The sequence below is a fragment of the Chanos chanos genome, chromosome 8 (assembly GCF_902362185.1).
Source record: "Chanos chanos chromosome 8, fChaCha1.1, whole genome shotgun sequence".
In the NCBI taxonomy this organism is placed as follows: domain Eukaryota; kingdom Metazoa; phylum Chordata; class Actinopteri; order Gonorynchiformes; family Chanidae; genus Chanos; species Chanos chanos.
The window spans coordinates 41,255,398-41,278,022 of NC_044502.1; the positions used below are offsets into that span (position 1 = coordinate 41,255,398).

The 22,625-nt window shown below is 45.8% G+C and overlaps 1 protein-coding gene across 1 annotated transcript; it reads left to right on the top strand.

Moving 5' to 3' along the window:
- The first annotated feature begins 2,396 nt into the window (after positions 1-2,396).
- Positions 2,397-22,625, top strand: ago3a (argonaute RISC catalytic component 3a). The gene is made up of 19 exons (XM_030780998.1): positions 2,397-2,652; positions 11,636-11,807; positions 12,131-12,251; positions 12,460-12,668; positions 14,388-14,524; positions 15,349-15,483; positions 15,587-15,674; positions 16,074-16,221; positions 16,388-16,507; positions 17,368-17,490; positions 18,169-18,302; positions 18,656-18,840; positions 19,058-19,217; positions 19,385-19,475; positions 19,824-20,018; positions 20,249-20,383; positions 21,092-21,193; positions 21,720-21,919; positions 22,256-22,625. The coding sequence occupies exons 1-19, from the start codon at positions 2,634-2,636 to the stop codon at positions 22,362-22,364; spliced, it is 2,583 nt and encodes an 860-aa protein (XP_030636858.1). The 5' UTR covers positions 2,397-2,633; the 3' UTR covers positions 22,365-22,625.

Here is a 22,625-nt window from a genome sequence, read left to right on the forward strand (position 1 = left end):
GAAGAAGAACCTGACAGACACTTTTCAGCTCTGCTATCGGTTTCACAAAATGTTCAGTGCTAGAACTGGGCCTCTCCTTGTTTGTACATAGCAATCTATCATCACCTACATCCTCTCACACTGGCATGAGAAAACTGTATGTTTCCGTTAGGTCCCAGACAACCCAGACTGACACAGTCTCTCACACACACACCCACACACAGCCCCAACCTCTTCACTGCACTTACAGTCACCTTCTCACACGGTAAGATGTAACCGCCTTAAAACCACACCACTTCCTTCCTTCAACGGTACAGATTCCCTAGCTACAAACTGACAAATTTATACACACAGACATGCATACACGCTCACATACAGACACACATCCACACTGATGTGTTTGATGTCCACTGGTTCACTGTGTTGCATGGGCAACACAGACACGGACCTCTTGCACAGATAGAAGAGATAACATCCTGCCATCTGTTTTTGTCATCTTGTGGCTTTATGAAATGCATGTTTTAGTCAAACTTGTGTAGTGACCGTACCCTCTCTACTTCAGTCCTCTTCAAAAAACGGGCCTCCTCTCAGATCTGCCCGTCTATTTGTCGCCACAGTTTCCTTTAACGGTTGTAACTGAACTTCTGTTTCTACTTTACAGTTGTGATGTAATGCCAGAGGTGCTTCACAAGGGGGCGCTGTAAGAAGGCAACTATTGTTCAGCCTCAATGCACCTCAATGGCAATTTCTTAGAGCCCCTTGAGCCTCAAAGGGATCTCAAAAATGTGATGCTTAACCTTGTTTTTCACATTTATGAAATGAATAATAAGAAATGCCTTTGTACAGTGTTTTACCAAATCCACATCTTCAAGATGATTTGTATTTATAACTTCTAATGTAATAGGTCTCTCTCTGATATCTGGGCATCTACAATTGGGTCAGGTTCTCCCCTGTAGGGTATCAGGCTGCTCATGCCAGGAGTACATATCCTGATGCAGTAACTTGCTCACTGAAGCCACGGGCACTAACACAGGGGAGAACTAGAATGGAGGTGCATTATAGAGAGAACTGAGGAGTGAGCTTCACCAGCCTCACTGATAAAGCAATATAAAGCCACTGATCAAGAACAGTCCTTGTCATAGCACTTCCCAATAGATCGAATGAAAGGACACGCAAACAACTTATTTTGGCTCTGTATGTACTAGTGTGGGGGACTTTGTTGGGGGAGGGTTATTTTTTAAAGAAAATAAAAATGGTTTTTTATTAAAAAAAAAAATGGTTTCCTCTGATTGTCGTCATAATGCGCGAATATATATTTTACATACAAAACAGTTTCCATTCAGCATTGTATGTTTTATGTGTGTGATATTTGAGCTATGTAGTTGCTGGATACAGAGTTTTGCCTCGACATAAACTGATCTTGATAAAAATTGGTGCTCGCTTATTAGACTCACTGGCATGTCTGCTTTCCAGGACTCAAGGCAAAGCTAAGTGCATTGAGCTGTATTAATGAACTATATTAATATATCATGAATCAGTATATTATGCGCTGATCCTCAATCGTTAGAAAGAAAGTGTGATTTGTGTGTGTGTGTATATATATATATATATATATATATACACACACATACATATATACACACACACGTATGTGTATACATATACACACACACACACACACATATATATATATATTTATATATATATGTATATATACATGCATATGTATATGTACACAGAAATTTTTTAATTATTATTTATTTATTTGTAAGAGGTTGTCTCGAATATAGGAGTTTTGTACTGACGTATAATGTTTCCGATTTGGGCCGAGCCCCTCCTCTTGCCTCCATTACCTCTTGGACTGGACCAATGAACACCCGGGGTCTTCGTAGCTTCCTGTCAGCGTCAGAGATTATCAGGCTCCCCATATTTAGCTAGTCAGTGAGCCCAACGGAGTTCATCACCGAGAACCGGGCTTCAATACTGTGGAATACATTGGCGTGTGAAACTTTGTATCGACGGTTTTAGCTGCCCGTCACCGCTTTGAGGTAGAAGGAACACTTTGATGGGGATACTACGACTGTCGCTAGATTAAATTATCTCGCCAGTGAGACAGACTTTGAGCGACAAGAAGCCGTTGCTTGGTCGGATGGAGAATCTAGCTGGCTATGCTAGCTAATGTTAGCTTGGCAGGTATTTGAGTGTCGAAGAACAGAGAGACAACCAGTCATCGGTATTTCCGACTGGTTATTCTAAAACAAAAGGTCTGTATACTTGGTTTTCTAGTTTTAAAAACATTTGCGGATGTAAGGGGCCAATGTTGATAGCTACAACAAACTCTGATACAAGGCTGAATTCTGGCTAGCTAGTTTGCTAGCTCGCTTGTCAGTAGCCTATCCTAGTGCCGAGGCTGGGAAATCTGATTGGACAGGTTGACCGCGAGAACGAACTGTAGACACGGGCACGCGGACGATCCCCTAAGTAAACCCGACTCTGGAACTACGTTAAGGGGTCTCAGGGCAGGAGTAATTAACTACCTGGTCGGCGGTAGTCGCCGAAACACTCTATTCATATTCTCTCAACACCAGAAAAGAACGAGTTTCTGGAGTTCAGCAACGGTGAGCCGGGGACGGAACCGGACAGAGACCTCATGAATGGAAATCGGAACTACAGGTAAGTTACCGTTACGGGGCGCGTGCAGGACCTGATTGACACCGTGTTCATGTCCATACATTTTACACATTGAACTGACAACGTCATCATAACCAGAGAATCAGCTTCTGATTATGATGAAATTATGAAAAAACTTAAACTGAGCTCTCCTTAAGTGAGTATCAAGAGTGATACATGAAGGTGTATTTTTTTACGTATGCTATTATGTGATTTAATGTACATACGTTTTTAAAGGTTTGAAAATGAATTTGGCAAAGTTCAGCAAATATTTGCTTTGTACTAAAGCTGCCTGGCATTTTTCATGTCAGTGTATCTAGGCTCTCACCAGACAGGTGTCTCTGGATCCTCCAGGTGCGTTGAAACGGCCATTGGAAACTCCCCCTGATGCCAGGGCTTGTGTTATCCCTTTATTTTCAAGTAGCTAGTGGAAGGGGTTTCCTTAGGCGGTTATTTCTCGTCCAGTGTGAGTCACGGATTGGGTGTCACTCTGGTATTCCAACGTCCCTTCATTTTAGTGACTGTCGCGTAATACGATCTGTAATGTTTTGCAGCAACAAGCAGATTTTTTTTTTTTGTTTTCTTGAGTGTGAACACACATTACATCATATTCTCTCATCTTGTCTCATCATGAACTGTTTTAGTCAGGGGGGAAATCAATAGAGTAAAAAAAAAGTCAAGTCATGAGTCACTGTGTGAACTTAATACTTTGAAAGTGGAGTTTGAATAATTTTGTCTACTTTATATCAAACCTAATTGGAAAAGGGCCTGTGTTAGGCATGTCACTGAACATACTTCAGTGACCTCCAGTTGACCAGTACCATTAACTCTGTCAGACAGCTACCTTTTTATATACTGATGTTAAGCGAAGGCAGCAGAGGTTTCCTGCCCTGGTTTTGTGACATTGTCACAATTGCCAATCGTAGGGTGTCTTAAGAGGGAAATTTGAAGCACTGAATTTGTTTTAAGTCTGAAGTACAACACAATAAAAGCTTTCTCGGGGGTGTTCCGATATAATTTTGCTGGGAACCCGTCATTAAGGCACTATTCAGTTGTGGCCTATTTATATTAATAACCTCTGTAATTACTCTTAATTACCTTTAAGTACCACCACAGCTTAAAAATGTTTGCCAGTGTTTGCAGTGTCTCCACACTGCTTCAGTTGAAAACACTGAATGATGTTGGATGCTCCTTAGTGGCGACTCTAAACTTGCATTTTGTCTTGTTGGAGTGAGCAAAAAGATGACTATTCCTTTACAGGCTGGATATTTGTTCATTTGGGAGTCTAGCTGTGGACTGTGTAGTGGGCAGTATTAGGTGGTCGTATGGGCACTGTAGTTAGAAGGCCACAGTCTAAGCGTGAGAAAATGCTATTTGACTGCCCCGCATGCTTATTAACTAAATGGCTTTACAGAACAAGAGCTTGACTCTGTCTCTGACATACTATCACTGTCTGCAGAGCTAAAATAAAACTCCTTTGAGATTTCAGAGAGGAAATTTCACAAGTAGTCCTTTAAAATAAACCGACAAGAACTAACATTGGCGCTATTACAATGAAATAACTAGCATTAAAGGCATCACAGTAGGAGAATTCAGTAATGTTTGAATATTACACTGAATATCCCTGTGTATGCAGAATTTGACCATCTGTTAATTCATGGTTCAGTTAGAATCGGACCCTTGATTGGATGCTTAATATGGCATGTGTGTGTCAGACGCCAGGTGTTTCCTGCCTCTGTACATGTTGAAATAAGTGTTAACATCACACACTCATATCACTGGACGGAGGGACGCTCCAGAGGCAAACAGGGGCACCCCCAGCTTGGCGTAAGGCTTTCAGGCAGGCCAAAAGAAGCTTGAAATATTTAAGACAGAATTTTTCACATGGTTTTATGCAAGCGGTTGCCATGGTGCATTGGGGGTTTCAATGCTCTCGTCTTTTATTCTCCCCCAGCACTCTCTTTCCTTCTGATTGTGTTCAAGTTTCCAGTTTTTCCCGCTTTTTTTTGAGTTTCTTCCCACCGACCCACATTGCTGCCCTGCCCTGCCCATCTTTCTGCTTTAGTAGGCCACGCTGACTTTTGATCTCCGCGACTTATATTCAGCATGGGTGCTGAAGCACATGGAAAGGGTTATTAAGTTGATTTGTAGTCTAGCTCCTTCTCAATCTCATTCAGTCAGTCAAGCTCAACAATGGCCTCTGGCTCCCCCTCCCAGCCACCCATGAGCAGACAGCATATTGTTGCAGGTTTCTATGGAGAGTGCATTTTGGCACCATGGTTCAGTCTATTGTGGTATTGGGGTTGGGCGGCCTTTTTATGCATCAAGAAATAGGGTGTCCCCCTGTTTTCCCTGTGGTCAGAGTTTTGTCTCGTCTCGTTGAAAACCGTCTCATTTCAGACAGGACACGGTCCTTGGTTCGGCAGTAACTTTTTGAGGAAACAGTTGACTGGCAATAGCTGAATCCGTAGCTACCATGATCCCGCGTTATCTTAACAGTTTGATCTTTGCCCTTGTAATTGTAATGACTTGCGGAGACACAAGTCCCATGGTCATTTAAGGCCCGTTTCTCTGCATGTTTACGTGTGGGCGCAGGTGAAGTGTAGGCTTAAGTTGTCCCATGTGTTAAATAAGTCAAGGATGTCCCCGTGTGTGGGCTGCGTGAATATGTACATGAGGAAAAATGTAAGGGGGGGAGGCCTTAGGGCCGACTGGAGCGGGCTGTTGGCCTGGTGAATGTTTCAGCACCAGCAGCAAGAGCAAGAGAAGCCCCGTACCAAGTCCCCGTACATAGCAGGAGGGCCTCTCCTGGCTGAGGCTGTTGGGGCCTCCTCTTCTGAAAGAGGTGGGAGGGGTGAACTTATCACAGGACTGTGTGGGGGAACCTAGACAGGAAGAGAACCAAAAAACAGACATTCAGGGGGTGTGAGTGTGGAGGGGATTCTTTCGGGGGGGGGGGGGGGGGGGGGGGGGGCACAGTAAGCGAAGACGGAGGCAGAGATTGACCTTATTGCCGAGGGCGGCGGCTAAATCCCTGAGTTTTTTTTCCCCGTTCTCTCTTTCTTTTTTCAAACTCTTCTCCATTCTCTAAGATTGCACCCTTGAGACTTCTGAGCGCTCTTATTGGCTGGCAGAGCTTTTAAAAGCACTGAAGCACTTCCCAATATTGAAATTCCCTCACGCGCAGTACCACTAACTGGGGGTCTCCCTCGGCAGTGGACATGTTTTATTGTGCCTCCCTCTTGACTCGTCCACGGAGAATTCTGGCGCTGCTCTCAACAGAGGCCCCCATTCACCCAGCCTGCATGGAATCCAGCCCCAGAATGGAGTTCATTCATACGGCCATACTCTCAGCGCGCACTGGGTCCAGACAGCTTCCCCCTGCAGTCCACCCAGCCAAACACTAGCCACTCTCTGTCCTTTTAGCCACTTTTAGCTGTTACACTGCGTGACAGTGACCTGTTGTTATAAGTATGAAAGCAGTGTTGTGATTCATAGTTGTAGAGAGTGGTTGAGTGTCTTGGTAGAACCAGTGCAATGGAAGTGAGGTAATGAGCTGGTTGAGACATGAGTGTCTGCTTGCTCGAGGGTGTTCTTAGCGTTTTCTCGCTTGTGCTCTGCTTACGATGGAAGCTTGTATCCTGGGTTGCTGTGGTAAACATACATCCCTCCCCAGAGATGCAAATCTCATGAGAAGAGTGCTTGGAGATGTAATAGGGAGCTTGAGGTGGAGTTTAGAGTACTTTAACTTTGACAGCCACACAAACTCAGCGCACGCACACACGCTCACACACACGCACACAACTCCCAGAGCTGTGCTGTCACCCTGTTCGTCTGGGCCTTGCCTGCTGTGACTGACGCCATTGTGCCCCTCCACTGAGCGCTCACTCTGTTCCCACAACTCAAGCCTCTACGGATTAGACACACAACAGCTGTATTGTATGTGTGTGTGTGTGTGTGTGCGCGCGCACGCGCCTGCACGCTCACGTGCTTCTCTTGGTGTTAACGCCAGTGCACACACTGTACAGAGGCAGAGAAGCAGGACCTCTGATACAGTTATGCCTTTACTGTTGGCTCCCTGAGAAGTGCCTGAATTTGCCAGTCAGCATTCTCGGCAGTGCGTCTGTGCTTTTTCTTCTGCAACCTCAGTGAGCTTTTTAAGTCCCACCATTACCAGAAAATCGTTCTGTGTGTCTGCTAGCCCACATAAAGACAAGATTAGACTCTTAAGTCCACGGCAGATTCATATCTTCTTATGAGGCAGTCCATTTTTAGGTTTGACCTTCAAATGGTAGGACTGTACACCGTATCTGAGAAAGTCGTTCTAAATTTCACCTTGAAAGGAAACCAGATGTGAGTTCGGTGTGACACTTGTTTTGCTATATCACATTAAAATCCTGCAGTAAAAATCAGTTAAGCCAACTCAGCCAAATGACTGGTACTCATTACTCACTTACCAGCAGAGAAATGAGTTGCTTTAAAATTGAGTGAATACGACGCGCAGACAATCAGGTGTCAACCCCGATAACACACGGCTGTAGGCTTTAGTAATTGCTGATAATGTGTTCAGTTTGGTGACAGATGTGTCTGTGGCCAAGAGTTCTGTGATGTTTTGTGAATGGAAACTGTGATGTCAGAAGTATTGTATTATTTATTATTTCCAGTGTAATGTTGTAAAAGCCTCTTGGAGTAGCGTTGGAGTGGAGCAGTGATGCTGTGTCGAAGGTAACTTTAAACCAAGTGAAAATGATGTTCACATATCTAACAGTGCTAGATAATGGAACTGTGTGTCGCATTTTACAAAGGTCAACCACAGCCTTTTATTTAAAAATATGTTTTTCCAAACAGCAAGATGGCAAGATACGCGTCAAGTTTTTCAAGCAGCTACTCCCACACTACATGTAAATATCTATATTTTTTTTTCCATGAAATGGAATTTTTGTTTGTTCAGCCATGGAATGTAATTAGAGGAAAGGGGCCAGCATACTACTGTGAAAGAAAATGTTTTGCAGAATTGTGTGCCCTTGGTTTCTTGTTCTAAACTCCACGAGAGCTGACCATGGTGGGAGGTGGAACCTCAGTTTGAACCCCTGCCCCTATCTCTTCATCTCTTATATGCTGAAAAATGTCCTTCCTGTAATCAGCTGGCCTTGTTCACTAACCCCCCACCCCCCCCACCCTACAAACACACACACACACACACACACACACACACACACACACACACACACGCAGAGTCCATCAAAGTAAGCCGTTCTGTTCATTCCTTTAATGAGGCCTAGCACAACAGATTCAAGCTTTGATCGCCAGAATCAAATGGTCTAGACTAATTTTGGAACAGTCGCTGCATGGAAATGTTTCACTCAGAGTATGCAAGCTGTTATCGTATTAACACTCATGTCTCAGATGCCAGCACGCTGCTCTTCTACACAAACAGTGGGCGTAATATTTGATCTCGATAGCTCGGTAATAAAGGATCATCCCTTTTTGTCAAAATTTGGCTCGCGTCCTCTGTTAAAGCAGTTGTGCATGTCGTAGTAGCGCTTCTCCAGTACAAGCACAACACTGCCCATATAAGGACACTGCCAGTAGGTGACTTGAGGACAGATGACTACAGGGCCTGCTGTGTGGAGTAGCAGAGATTAAAGCCTCAAGTACAGTTGGTAGTTTCCCTTCTTCATTTCCACAAAATTCCCCGGCCTGCTCTCACCTTTCTGCTGAAACAGGTCGGGGACGGCTCGCGTCTAGGAAGTTGAAACCGACAAAAAGGAATGTTCTCGGACATTTTTAACATAATTGGCATGTACACGCTCTATAATAAAACAGCCAGAGATATGTGACGCTCACAAACACCCTGTCCAACTGGTTTGCGCTGTTTGTGGCTATTAGCGAACATCCCAACTTTCAGTCTTTCAGGTGTCGTCGTCCAATTTGGTGGCATCGTATTCAGATTTCGTACGCATGGTGTGAAAGTAGGTCGTGTATGAGTCCTCGTGAGGAAGAAGAAGCTGTTCAGCCTTTGCCAATAAATACATTTTTAGTAATGAGAGGACATTGTCGGCCGACGTGAAGCGACAGTCTGTTCTGAACATTTTTCTGTTCTTCCCTTGTGTCACGCTCTCCTTTAATCTCAGTGGCCTTGGATACTCAGCGTCCGTGCATGGCGTGATGACGTTGAACCAGTTTGTGTAAGTGTTTGACGTGATGGTTAGATAGTGGGTGGGTGGTTTGGAGAGATGGTGCCTGGCCCTGAGAGCAGGGGGGGGGAGAGACGGTTGTGAGTGCGTTAGAGAGAAAGCGCAGGGCTCACACAAACACAGTTTGTGCGTGATCTTAGTGACTCATGTTTGTATTGTGTACAGTGCGTGTACGAGGAGGATGAAAGAGAGAAACGCCACCTCCTTTCCCTCCTCCTCCTCCTCCTCCTCTGCCTCCCACTCTGCTTCCTCCTCCTCTTCCACTTTCTTACCCTCTGCACAGCCCAGGAAACGTGGTCGGTCAGAGTTGAAATCTCTACGTGTTCCTCCTCTTGTGTGCGTGTGTCTGACTCTGTGTGTCTATGTCTGTGTCTGTGTGTGTTTGTGTGTCTGACTCTGTGTGTGTGTGTGTGTGTGTGTGTGTGTGTGAGAGAGAGAGACCGACTGTGTGTGTGTGGCTCAAAACACCAAGTGTTATCGGCCTGCTCAAGGCCTGACGGTAATTTCCATCACAATAGGCCGTATTGGGACAGCAAGCGCCGTCTGGAATTCAAACCTCCCCTGTTAGTTGCTCTGGCTGGCTGTGAAAGGGTCGTGTCTGAACAGGGTGACCTGTGTGTGCTGGTGGAAGCCCAGCAGGTGAAAACCATGCCCAACGTGCTAAGCTTCCCGACCAGCCAGTAAACAAACACGACTGCTCACGCCGCTGCCTCCTGAGACACCAGCACTACTTGAAACGTGGCTTTGTTTTGAATTTGAGTGTGTGGGCCTCTCCCCCTGACGGGGCCTCAGAACATCCACTTTCTGACTCTGCGTTGAGTCAAAATGACGGTGAATCATTTCCTTGCCTGACATTCATATATCAGTGACACATTTGGGCCTGTTTAGTGGGTAGCGCAAGACTATGCTTGTAGGAAACTTTTTTTTTTTTACTTTTTTCTTTTCTTTTTTTTTTGACGAGAATTATATTCGAGGGTGTGACGGGGGTGGATAGACTTTTTTTTTTTTTTTTTTTGGTAAAACAGGCATATCAAAGTTCTCTCATCAAAACATGCCAGCTTAACTGCTCGGTAGTATGCCTGGCAGCTGCTGCATCAGTCGCTTTGAAGCCATAACCACATCCACCTGACGTTGCCCAGGCCTTGCCGTAAGGTAAAAGGGGGGGGGGGGGCGTGTTGTCTAGGAAACTGAAGGCAGTGTAAAAGGCAAGCTTTTCTAAAGACCAAAAATAACAATGTGGCATGTGTGGGACATGAGCTCGGGCTTTAACAGAACGCCATGTCTTTGGATTAAAGTGACTCATGTGTCAGACATCCCGTGTCCGGGGGTGGCAACATGTGACGTACCGCCGTAGCTGCTCCCTCTCTCTCTCTCTCTCTCTCTCTCTCTCTCTCTCTCTCTTTCTTTCCCTCTCTCTCGGCCTGCACACGTGGCTGGCTTTTTTGGTTCTCTTTTGCTTAGAAGTGGTTGCCACTTCACTGGGTTTTACCATCAGTTTTGCCGTTATTTCGTCCTCCTCCTTCCGCCATCCCATAAAGCCGCCGTACTGTTTCCAGATGCTTTGGGCGTGCAAGTTCTTGTATTGCTCTCCTCACATGGAGGCTAACTCCTGATAGTCATGAAACAGACTTCTAGATCTTGGTGTCACCCCCCCCCCCCCCCCCCCCCCCCCAACGCAAGTTATGGTGTGATCGGGAAAATGATCTTTTCTTTTATTTTTACATTTGTTAGTTCATATGTACGTGTGTCCCTATGTAATTTCAAATTGTTAAACCCCAAGCTTGGACAAGCGCTTGTGGTACAAAACTAGGTTAATGAATCAATGCATTCTCCTAATGAGCTTGATTTGTGGTAGGCCTCTGCTATGTGCGACCTACTCACTCCACTCTGCAGACAGGGTTTTCCGTGTGTGGAAATTGAATGGAAAGAGTGGGCGTACTTGCTTGTAACATGAGAAGATGTCTGTAAACGTGCATTTCTTTTGTTTGTGTTTGTTTGTTTGGTTTTTTTTTTTAAAAAATCCAGACATTTTTATCCACCCAATTCAGCGATTTAGTCAGAACCACCTATGCCCCCCAAGTTCCAAAATACCCCCTCAGGTGAAATTGTGGCGGAAGATACATTCTCTTGGTAAGAGAGCTTTAATCATTTAAAAAGCTGGTACAGTTGTAACTGACTCCCAAGGGCTTTGGGCTTCGGGGCTTATAAAGTTTGCAACCCAATGCCTATAATAAATGAAACAAGTGTAGTCTGCAGACAATGGGGCACGAGTGCTCTAGGTAGATCCCTGTTAGCCCATAATTGCTGCTAAAAACAACTGAAAACGATTATTAACGATTAACGATTATTAAAAAGGATACGCTCATGAAAATGTTATTGGTCTTGATGATGAGAGGAGAATCATTTATGCATCCTAGGTGTGTTGCAGAAAAGAAGGACATTTCCTTAAAATTCTAACATGATGTTTTACTCTGGAATGATAGTGTAATTAATGTATTTGTGACAATGTTTGCATCACCAGCGTCCTGTAGCCGGCAGTCTAAAAAGCCACCAGTTGAAAAAAGTCAGCATAAAGCCCTGTGTAAAAAAAAACAAAAAAACAAACCTGTCCCCTGTGTTAATCTGTGGTTGGTTCACCGTTTGCTGTTAACATTAAGAACTACTTCATGTCTGATGTCCATTACCCCCGAAACAGTTCTCATTCATATTAGCAGTGTGGTGACACTCAAACTCACATTGTTCATTCCTTCTTTCTCTCTCTCTCTTTGTGTTCCTCTCCCCCATCTCAGGAACCGTTGGGGCCCCGGCCCTCTTCTCCATGCCTCGGAGGCCTGGCTATGGCACCATGGGGAAACCCATCAAGCTGCTGGCCAACTGCTTCCAGGTGGAGATCCCCAAGATGGATGTCTACCTCTATGAGGTAGACATCAAGCCGGAAAAGTGCCCGCGTCGGGTGAACAGGTAGGCAGGATAGCGAGGCGCACAGTTTGCAACCACTCACCTGTCTCCTTCAAATATGCTCACCTGTCTCCTTCAAATATGCTCACCTGTCTCCTTCAAATATACAACTCCCATTGAGTCTTTTTTGTTCTCGCAACCACAGTGTGTCACGTAAGAGAACACACCTCGGTTTGTCGGATAGATGGCTGTGCTTAATTGGAAGGGGACGGTGAAAAGCATGTGAATTTCTGGATTTGAAGGGCAGGTTTGAATAGCTCTGTTGACAGTGGAGAGAAGCGCTCCCTCTCCTCATGATGTGTCTCTTTGTGGTGCTGTTTTTGTAGGGAGGTGGTGGACTCCATGGTGCAGCACTTTAAGGTAACCATCTTTGGAGATCGAAGGCCAGTCTATGATGGGAAGAAGAGCCTCTATACAGCCAACCCACTGCCTGTGGCTCCCGCAGGGGTAGGTCTTACACAGATTTGCACCTGCTTTTTTTTATTTCCAGTTTAGCTCTAACTTTCTGCCATGAGGAGTGTCTGACATTGTCACTGTGTACTCTTACATCACTCAACCCAACCAAATCAAAGAAAGCTGGAATTAGTCAGTTGCTCAGAATTTCTCATTATACGTGAATGAGTTTGACTGACACCTACTTTTGTCCCCTCTGCAGGTGGACCTGGATGTCACACTGCCGGGAGAGGGGGGCAAAGACCGCCCCTTCAAAGTCACCATTAAGTTTGTGTCTCTTGTGAGCTGGCACCTTCTGCACGAGGTTCTGACGGGACGCAGCATGCCTGAGCCACTGGAACTGGACAAGCCAATCAGCACCAATCCTGTACACGCCGTAGATGTGGTACTGCGTCATCTGCCTTCCATGAAGTGAGTTTAAACAGTTAAACATCTCATCGGCTCCTCTGGCATCCTCACTGAGAAAGCCGAGACAGGGTCACGGGCGTGTCCTGTAGCGGGATGATGTTTAGGGTGTGTGGAGCCTGCTGAGGGAAATAGGGGTGGGTTCAGGTCCCACACCAGATATTTTGGTGAATTTGATTTGCTGTGTATTTCAGATGGAAGAACATTGTAAGGTTTCACAGCTGTAACCAGCCTTGTCAAGCAGAACAACAGAATTTTGAATAATATGTAATAATGGGGTTGAGTGTTGATGCAGGGGACTGAATAGCAATCATTACCCACTGGAATTCTCGTACCTGGGTGCTTAGATTTTTACAACTTCTTTTTTATGCATGTAATTTAACCTTCCAGTATCAAGAGACTGATTTTTTTTTTTTTTTTTTTTTTTTTTCATTTTAATTTTTTAGTTCAACTATCTGTTGAGCAGCTATCCAATTGCAGGTCCCTAATCACTGAAACTGATTATTTCATTAGCACTAATTTTTATTCTTTGAGGAGCGCTAGAAAAAAATAGAGGGAAAAAAAAACCCCTTCTTATTAGTCACTAATTGCATAATTAGACAGGTGGGTGTGGAGATAAAGGCACTGATAACTGGGAACATGCAATGACACATGAATGATTCATTAAATTGCAGGCAAAAATCTGTACAGGTTATGCGATGCATGCCACTGGACCAGCTGTTTTTTTGTTTGTTTGTTTGTTTGTTTGGTTGTTTTTTTTTACATTTCTCTCAGGCCTCACTCTGCCAGAGTGCCACTGAGTGTGAAATTCCACCCACAACTCTGGTTACCGGGTCAAGTAGAGACACTCGACAGCTTGATCAGTGTAGAGTCCCTCTCATGGAAATCCTCAGCACTACACGTTTGACATCTCTGCTGCACTGCTCCACACTTAATTCAGCTCTTCAAATTATGATCAAGCTCTCCATTAGCTTAAGCTGGTGTGTAAAAGCAGAGAAAAGAGCAGGATTTGGAGACCACTGGTCTAAACTCCCTCGACTACCTGATACAACTGCCATTATATTTTATATTTTAGTTTATATATGCACGTCTCTTTTTTTTCTTTTTTCTTTTTTTTTTAAATGGCAGTAATGTGAGCTCATTAAAGACGAATTGCGTGGTTTGAGAGGACATTTAATGAAGCTGAAATTTTCACGGATACCAAACGCCTCCCACATCATCACTCTATATATCCGCGTGCAGAGAAAAGGAGCGTTCTGCTGATACTGTTGTTCCTTTACCCATCTGGTCTTTTATGGCTGCACTGCAGCAGATGTGTGTTTTTTTGTTTTTTTTTTCCTCTTGTCAGTGTTCTTCACATTATGCTGTATATGGCAGCTTACCGTTTCCGTGTCGCTCCGAGCCCGAGGAGCAGGGAGAGAAAAGCCCTCGCACACGAGCGCAATGCTCGCATCAGAACACGTTTGCGCGTTCGTCAAATGACGGAAGCTGCCGCTTTTTGGCGGCTTAAGCGCTCCCGCGCGGCCCGGCAAAAAGATATTTGTTCTGGAATCGGTGGAGAACAAATCCGATCGTTTCAGAGGAGTTCTCTCCGGAGAACGTGGTTATGCAACTGAAGGTGTTTGAATGTTCATCCCTCATGGAATCTGGTGCTGTTACCAGTGATTGCCTGATGTCTTTATCTCCACCTTGTGTGATCCCTTTCTCTCTCTCTTCCTCTCTTAGGTATACACCTGTGGGCCGGTCCTTCTTCTCTGCTCCTGAGGGTTATGACCATCCCTTGGGAGGAGGGAGGGAGGTGTGGTTTGGCTTTCATCAGTCTGTACGGCCTGCCATGTGGAAGATGATGCTCAACATCGATGGTGAGAATTCTTCCTTGACTCTTCCTGTCTCCAGAGGGTGCTATGGAGCAAGCGCTTTTCAAAATGAGAGGGTGGTGGAGGTGGGGGGCTTGTTGTTTGACTTTGAGGTCTAAGCTCTGACTGTGGGAACGACTCAGCCGGTTGCCATGGGGATAGAGGGCCGCCTCTCTGTGACACTGAAGGGTGGAGTGGGGGGTTTGTTAGCAATGAATTGTGGGAGGGAGGCAACAGGAGAGCTCCCCTTCTCTGTGTGTGTGTGTGTGTGTGTGTGTGTGTGTGTGTGTGTGCAGACAACCTTTGTCTGAAGAATATTAGGGCCCTTTCTCTCTTGTTCTCTCTTTCTCTCTTTTTTTCCTTTATGTGTGTGTGTGTCTCCGTCCTCTGGGTCTCCCTGTCTGGGTGTTTTTCCCGCTCTCACACACTTGCAAATCTATTTGCCCTCTGTAATTTTCTCCACCTCCCCTTCTCCCCCTCCAAAGGGGCAGGAGAAGTCTAGCTGTATGAAAATAACACGAAGTTTTTTAAACTCACTCAAGCCATAGTAATCAAATGACCAGACAAGGAAATAGTAAAGGTAAGCTGGTGTTGATGCATACCAGCTACCAGAGAAAACCTAATTAAAATACTAATATATTCAAATACAAAACCTTTACAAGAGATTATTGTTTAAGTTGAGGTTTAAGTCATTCCAGCCCTTAAGGGCCAATATCATGACAAACAGTATGAACTTGTAGTGTCTTATGTCGTTGTTCTCGCTGTAGCCGGGGCTGACGTGATTGTGTCTGACCACTGGTGTTGTGTTTGTGTTTTGTTTTTCCCTCCAGTGTCTGCCACGGCCTTCTATAAAGCACAGCCAGTCATCCAGTTCATGTGTGAGGTACTGGACATTCACAACATCGACGAACAGCCACGCCCACTTACTGACTCCCACCGGGTCAAATTCACCAAAGAAATCAAAGGTGGGTCTACAGAGAGATGGGAAAGGAGGGGCCGGGGACCATATGTGTTTGGTTGTGGATGTATGTGTTTGTGTGTCAGGCTCACTCTTTCGACGTCCCGCAGGTCTGAAGGTGGAGGTGACGCACTGTGGAACTATGCGGAGGAAGTATCGGGTCTGCAACGTGACCCGCCGCCCTGCCAGCCACCAAACGTGAGTCACTGAGAGATGGGTGGAGTGAAGAGGAGAGAAGTGGAGGAGTGGGTAGGAGTGGAGGAGGTGTAGTTGAAAGAGGAGGATGTGGCCACTTATATCATGGTTGTTGGGGGGGGGGGGGGGGGGGTGTTTGAGGCAATGAGTGTCTTAAATCTTTTGAGCCTTGTAAAACAAATGAGTCACTTCAGTTCACTAATACAATGTGTCTTTTGTACATTTAACCCCAAAACATTGTGAATATCACATATTTTTTTTTTCCAGTGAGATTGCTACCGCCTCAGCCTCTGCGGCTCCTTGATCTCTTGCAGAAGTGTGTCAGTGTGTCATATGTGATATGTATCATATTTACGTGGTGTGTGTATCTGTGTTTGTGTGTTAAACGTGACACATCCTCAGGTTTCCTCTGCAGCTGGAGAATGGCCAGACAGTCGAACGGACAGTAGCTCAATACTTCAGAGAGAAATACAACCTGCAGCTACGCTACCCTCACCTGCCCTGCCTTCAGGTGGGCCAGGAGCAGAAACACACCTACCTGCCCCTGGAGGTGAGTCCCAGACATCAAACTGGCCTGCCCTCTACTCTTTTTAGGCCCTGTTTTCGACAGTAAAAAAGCCTCTAGAGATAGTTGTATGGTTATACAGTCGTGCAGAGTGGATCTCTTTGGGTACGGCAGGGACAAGTCACTTAAATCCTTCCTCTCTCTTGTCCAGGTGTGTAATATTGTAGCAGGTCAGAGGTGCATCAAAAAACTGACCGATAATCAGACATCCACCATGATCAAAGCCACAGCCCGCTCAGCCCCAGACAGACAGGAGGAGATCAGCAGACTGGTAAGTGCTGACACCTACTGCCCGGAGGCTGATCTGCACCCCTCTCACACAGGACCATATGCACTTCTCCATATCTGATAGCAGGCCTTGTATATCGTACGCAGAGTAAACACTCAGCGAATGTCCCCTCCGTGTGAACTGGACGGGATGTTCCCAGCACTTAATGGTGCTTAGCCTCCGTCCTCACCTCTGTAGCTGAACTCATTTGGTCTTGCACTGCTGTTAATTGGGGTGAAAGGCATTCCTTGTTCCTGCTAAGTATCATTAGATTAGTTCTGATCTCTCAGCAGCACTGTTCATGGATTGCCTGCTCTGCTCTGAGCTGCCGTCACTACCGCTGCTGCGGTTATCAGGATGCCCCCCCCCCCCAACCCCCACCCCTCCCCCCTTCACTGAGGTAGAGAAATATGTGAATGGAGCCAGAGACAGAGACATGGGTGGAAAGAGACTGACAGTGCCAGAGATGTGTCGAAAACAAAAACACCCACGTCGAGCCACAAATTTCTATAAATATTCTCTCTCGGTTATTTTTGCACTCTTGTCTGAAATAGAATCCTGGGCCAGTTTCCTAACAGTCTAATTGTGTAATGTCACCAGTAGAAATCTCTTTGGGTGAACTGAATATTAAAAGAAGAAAAAAAAAAAAAAAAAAAGAACAAAATGAAGAAAAAAGGAAAATGCTACAGCATGTGCCCAATAAAACCGTATTCTGAGTGTGTCGCCTCACGCACTATGTACTTCTATGCCTCGAGCCGTTTGTTTATTCACCAGTTTGCATATCGTGCCCAGCCTGAGCGTGTCAATGTTTGAGTTGGCTGCTACCCCATCCTCGCCCTCTGACTCCGTCTCTGCTCTCTCAGGTGCGCAGTGCCAACTACGAGGCCGACCCGTTTGTTCAGGAGTTCCAGTTTAAAGTTCGGGACGAGATGGCCCACGTGACCGGGCGTGTGTTGCCTGCGCCCATGCTGCAGTACGGGGGCAGGGTGAGCACAGAGCACTTTCTGGTACCCTTCCTTTAAACACACACCTCTCTCTCTGTCTGTCTGCACGGCCCCCCCCTCACCTGGAGGAACTAACCCCGACCTAACCACTGTCACCGTGTGGTTCTCCGTGTGTCAAATAACAAACAAACTCAAACGCTGCTGCTGGGGTTTTTTTTTTAAAGGGGTTTTTTTTTCGTAGTTATAATGTATTTAATGTAATTTGTAACTCAGCTAAATTTATGTCAGTACGATAAAATGTAGATAAAATCAAATCAGCCGTATGTTGATCTGTTATCTCTTGTATTGGGTTTTGCAGTCAAAACAGTGATAGCCATACAACCTATGAAGACAGCTTTTACATTGCTGATTTGTTTTTGCTTTGTTTGCTTTGCACAGACTATGTCTGACATTGCGTTATTTGACATTGACTTGTGTTTGTGTTCTGTGTATTATTTGCTACTTATGTTCATATTGCATATTTATGTTTTAGTTTGTGTAAACATTTGTGGTATTAGTTTTGTCAGTTCATCCAGATATCCTGTTATAGATATATATATATGTAATTTATTTACGGTGCAGTGCACCAGGAGTCTCTAGTACATTTTGTTTTTGTCGTGTGTGTGATTGTGCGTGATCGCACAGTTACGCTGAGGGTGTAGTGTGTGTTGTCATCTGCAGAACCGCACGGTGGCCACACCGAGTCACGGCGTGTGGGACATGAGAGGGAAGCAGTTCCATACTGGAGTGGAGATTAAAATGTGGGCCATCGCCTGTTTTGCCACACAGAGACAGTGCAGGGAGGAGATCCTCAAGTGAGTGCACACGCGCTGTCTCTTCTCCATCTCACGTTTTTTTATATCGTCATTAGCATTTATTCTCTGCCTGTATAATTCTCCTCTCTCATATAAACGTCTCACAGCCTCCTCAACAAGACTACATATTTTTGGTTGTCTGAATCATATAAATATTTCTCACAAGTTAAATAGCTGCCATTGGGTCGTTCGAATAGGATGCAGTGAGATGGGGGCTTTCTCTTTTGAGTAAGCATGTAAAGATCAGTGTGTCAGTGGATTGTCAGTTCTAATGACAGGCAATAGACTCCTGACTGTTTTGCTCAGTTACTCTCTTATTATTTATTTATTTATTTATTTATTTATTTTTCCAGGAGTTTCACAGACCAGCTGCGTAAGATCTCAAAGGATGCTGGGATGCCCATCCAGGGCCAGCCGTGTTTTTGTAAGTACGCCCAGGGAGCCGACAGCGTGGAGCCCATGTTCAGGCACCTGAAGAACACCTACTCTGGTCTCCAGCTCATCATCGTCATCCTGCCTGGAAAAACCCCTGTCTATGGTGAGAGCTCATAAGCTATTACCGCTGATTTACCATCTCATTGGTTTTCTTCAAATATTTGTGTTAAAATTTATCGTAATCGACCAGGATGTGCTGTCACAGACAGTTTGGCTTAGTCTACAATATGTCACCTGAATCCAAAATCTGTGTTCAAGGTTGTTTCTTACTGTCTTTAAACTGACACACAGTTTGTTGTTTGTGTGTGTGCGCATTACAGCCGAGGTGAAGCGTGTAGGAGACACTCTTTTAGGAATGGCCACTCAGTGTGTGCAGGTGAAGAACGTGGTAAAAACGTCCCCTCAGACCCTCTCCAACCTCTGCCTCAAAATCAACGTCAAACTGGGCGGCATCAACAACATCCTGGTACCACACCAACGGTGAGCAGAGAGACAGAGAGAAATAAATAAGAGAGGAAGACAGAGGAACTTGTCGAGAAATACAAATGAACTTCTACAAACCTTTACAGTCGTTTTTTAAAAAAAAAAAAAAAAAAAAAAAAAGCCTTATGTGGTTTGTCTTTGTGTGGTGTGTGTCTTCTCCACAGGCCTTCAGTGTTTCAGCAGCCAGTCATCTTCCTGGGGGCGGATGTCACACATCCACCGGCTGGAGATGGAAAGAAGCCCTCCATCGCAGCGGTCAGTTCATCTCTCTGCCACCCACTCACCGTGCTTAATTGTTCGTGAAACTCGCCTGTTTGTTTGTGATGGACTGATTCTGAGTCACTTGCTCACTCCTACACTTCCAAACCAACCAATTCATTACTCCTCAACAATGCACGAACTGGCCTACACGGACAGCCTGAGAGTTGACATACCTCACTCCCCCCTCCCTCGCTCTCTCTCTCTCTCGCTCTCGCTCTCGCTCTCGCTCTCTCTCTCTCGCTCTCTCTCTCGCTCTCGCTCTCGCTCTCGCTCTCTCGCTCCCTCTTACTCTCTCTCTCGCTCTCTCTAACTCTCTCTCTCTTTTTTTAATTCCCTCTTTAGGTGGTAGGTAGCATGGATGCCCATCCCAGCAGGTACTGTGCCACAGTGCGAGTGCAAAGGCCCAGACAGGAAGTGATTCAAGACTTGGCCTCTATGGTTCGAGAGCTGCTCATTCAGTTTTATAAGTCAACCCGATACAAACCCACCAGAATCATCTTCTACCGCGACGGCGTGTCCGAGGGCCAGTTCAGACAGGTCTGCACGGCCGTCACAGGCCATCTCTCACACATTAACACTCTCTCTCTCCTCTCCCAGTCTTTCACAGGACAGTTCTACCAAGGTGAAAAATGCCAAAGTTTGAACCATTATAGGCAGTGTGAAGGTAAAGCAAGTGGTTTTGATGCTGACTCTCTCTCTCTGTGTGTGTGTGTGTGTGTGTGTGTGTGTGTGTGCATGTGTGTCTGCGCGCGTGTGTGTGCGCACAGGTGTTGTACTATGAACTCCTGGCCATTCGAGAGGCCTGTATAAGCCTGGAGAAGGAATACCAGCCGGGCATCACCTACATCGTGGTGCAGAAGCGTCATCACACCCGTCTCTTCTGTGCCGACCGTAACGAAAGGGTGAGCACTAGTCTCATCAGAACTGCTGCCTCGTTCACGTTTCTCTTTAGAGACGGGGATATGAAAAGGAAGCGTCTCTCACTCTGAAATGACTGCAGTGCAGTCAGGAGTTCACCTGCAGGGCCTTACGCATGTCGCGTTACATAATAAGAGATAAGGGAGGCTAATAAAATGCGTAATCTTGATCATGATAGTGAGTTAACAACAACAAATAAAAGAGATTGTTGAGACATTGTTTTCTCAAATTTACCTAGCTTGTTATCTCCCTGGGCAACTCGTTGATTGCTCTTCATTAGACGTGGGCTCATGATATGAAGCGAAGAGCGTGAGAAGGGGGTGTTGTGGGACCAGTATATGAGCTGTAGAACAGCAGCCACATTCTCATTGACTGTTTTGGCCTTAATGCAACTTTCAGAGTTTCTCTTTAAGTGCTCTGACTCGGGAGTGCTCGTCGTTAGCGCAAGGCCTGCCTGCCAAGTGGAGGACTAAATTGATTTAATGCACTGAAGCGACGGAGCTTGCGTTCATTTAAAGAATCTTATCACTCTATTCTCAGACTCTTGAGCGTCTAAGTCCACATTGATAATGCGTAAGACCGTTGACTTGCGGGATTATGCATTTTCGGTTTTGCGCACTGTTAGGTTGTGTTAAGCGACAGGGGAATTTCTGAAGTAAACCGTTAGGCTTTAATACCCCTCTGTTCTCCAGGTGGGACGCAGCGGAAATATTCCAGCTGGGACGACAGTGGACACGGATATCACCCACCCATATGAGTTTGACTTTTACCTCTGCAGTCACGCTGGAATACAGGTACACACACACACACGGCGCTCTCTCTCATTCTCTCTTTCCTTAGGTAACGCTTAGGTTTTCACAGATATCCAGTTCCTTTTTAGCCTCTTGTCTTTTAAGCGGTGATGTGTCAAAGTGTGAAATGGGTTTAGAAGATTTGGGAAACCTGCCACTTGTTTATTCAGGAAGTGATTTTCCATGGTAATTGTGTTTGTGGGCTGTATAAATCCACTCTGCCCATGTCTATTACCATTAAAGATGCAGACCACCCACGCTGTTTTGTTTTAGACTCATTACATAATGAGAAAATCTGGTCACTGATTTCATTACAAAAGCAATGTGTAAAATAAGGACTTTTTAACAAAATAGGCAGTGGACAAAAAAAAACCTCTGCTAGTGCGTATTTGCCTGTGTGCGTGTGTGTGCGTGTGTGTGTGTGCGTGTGTATTTGCCTGTGCGTGTGTGTGTGTGTGTGCGTGCGTATTTGCCTGTGTGTGTGTGTGCGTGTCCTGCTGACGGTTTTCTCTCCCCCTCCTCTCCGCAGGGCACTAGCAGGCCCTCCCACTACCACGTCCTGTGGGATGACAACTGCTTTACCGCCGACGAGTTCCAGTTGCTCACCTACCAGCTGTGCCACACGTACGTGCGCTGTACCCGCTCCGTCTCCATCCCCGCGCCAGCCTACTACGCCCACCTGGTGGCCTTCCGCGCCCGCTACCACCTGGTGGACAAGGAGCACGACAGGTGAGATTCAAAAACGCAGTCAACGTGACATTGCACAGCCATTGCTGAATAGTGATCAGTCATGAAGGTTTAGCTATGAAGACTGGTTCATTTCTTGTATTGTCTCTTACTGAGTGCAGAGTTGAATCTAGCACTACTGCTGGGTGAATACTAGTTCATTCACTATAGCATGGTGGACATCACTCTCTCTCATGATGTACAGTACAAGCTGTGTACTTTAATTCTAGGTTTTTCTGTATATAGTTATATCCTCAGCAACTTACTGATCTCGCTCTCTCTCTCTCTCTCTCTCTCTCTCTCTCTCTCTCTCACTCCATCTCTCTGGCCCATGGTCAGTGCTGAGGGCAGCCATGTGTCTGGGCAGAGTAACGGCCGAGACCCCCAGGCTTTGGCCAAAGCTGTTCAGATTCACCACGACACCCTGAGGACCATGTACTTCGCCTGAACGAGCCCCAACTTACACTCAAATTGTACCCATCACATCACATCACATACGCGCGTGCACACACTTAGACACTCACACACTCACCATCTTACATACCGTACAAAGACTCTCATACACGTGCCCTCACAGCCCATACCTCTTTGTGCAACCTGGAGTGTCTGTCACCGTGGCGATGTGAACCCGTCTCCATGGCGACATGGCCTGCCCCGCCCAGTCGATCTGGACCTGACACTGTGCGGCAGGAGGAGAGGCTGAACACCC

What these genes read in the sequence shown, in the direction of transcription:
- ago3a (XM_030780998.1), top strand. An exon ending in TGCAGGGAGGAGATCCTCAA is followed by an intron (nt 18,303 to 18,655) that starts GTGAGTGCACAC and finishes TTATTTTTCCAG; the next exon opens with GAGTTTCACAGACCAGCTGC. An exon ending in GTGCCGACCGTAACGAAAGG is followed by an intron (nt 20,384 to 21,091) that starts GTGAGCACTAGT and finishes TCTGTTCTCCAG; the next exon opens with GTGGGACGCAGCGGAAATAT.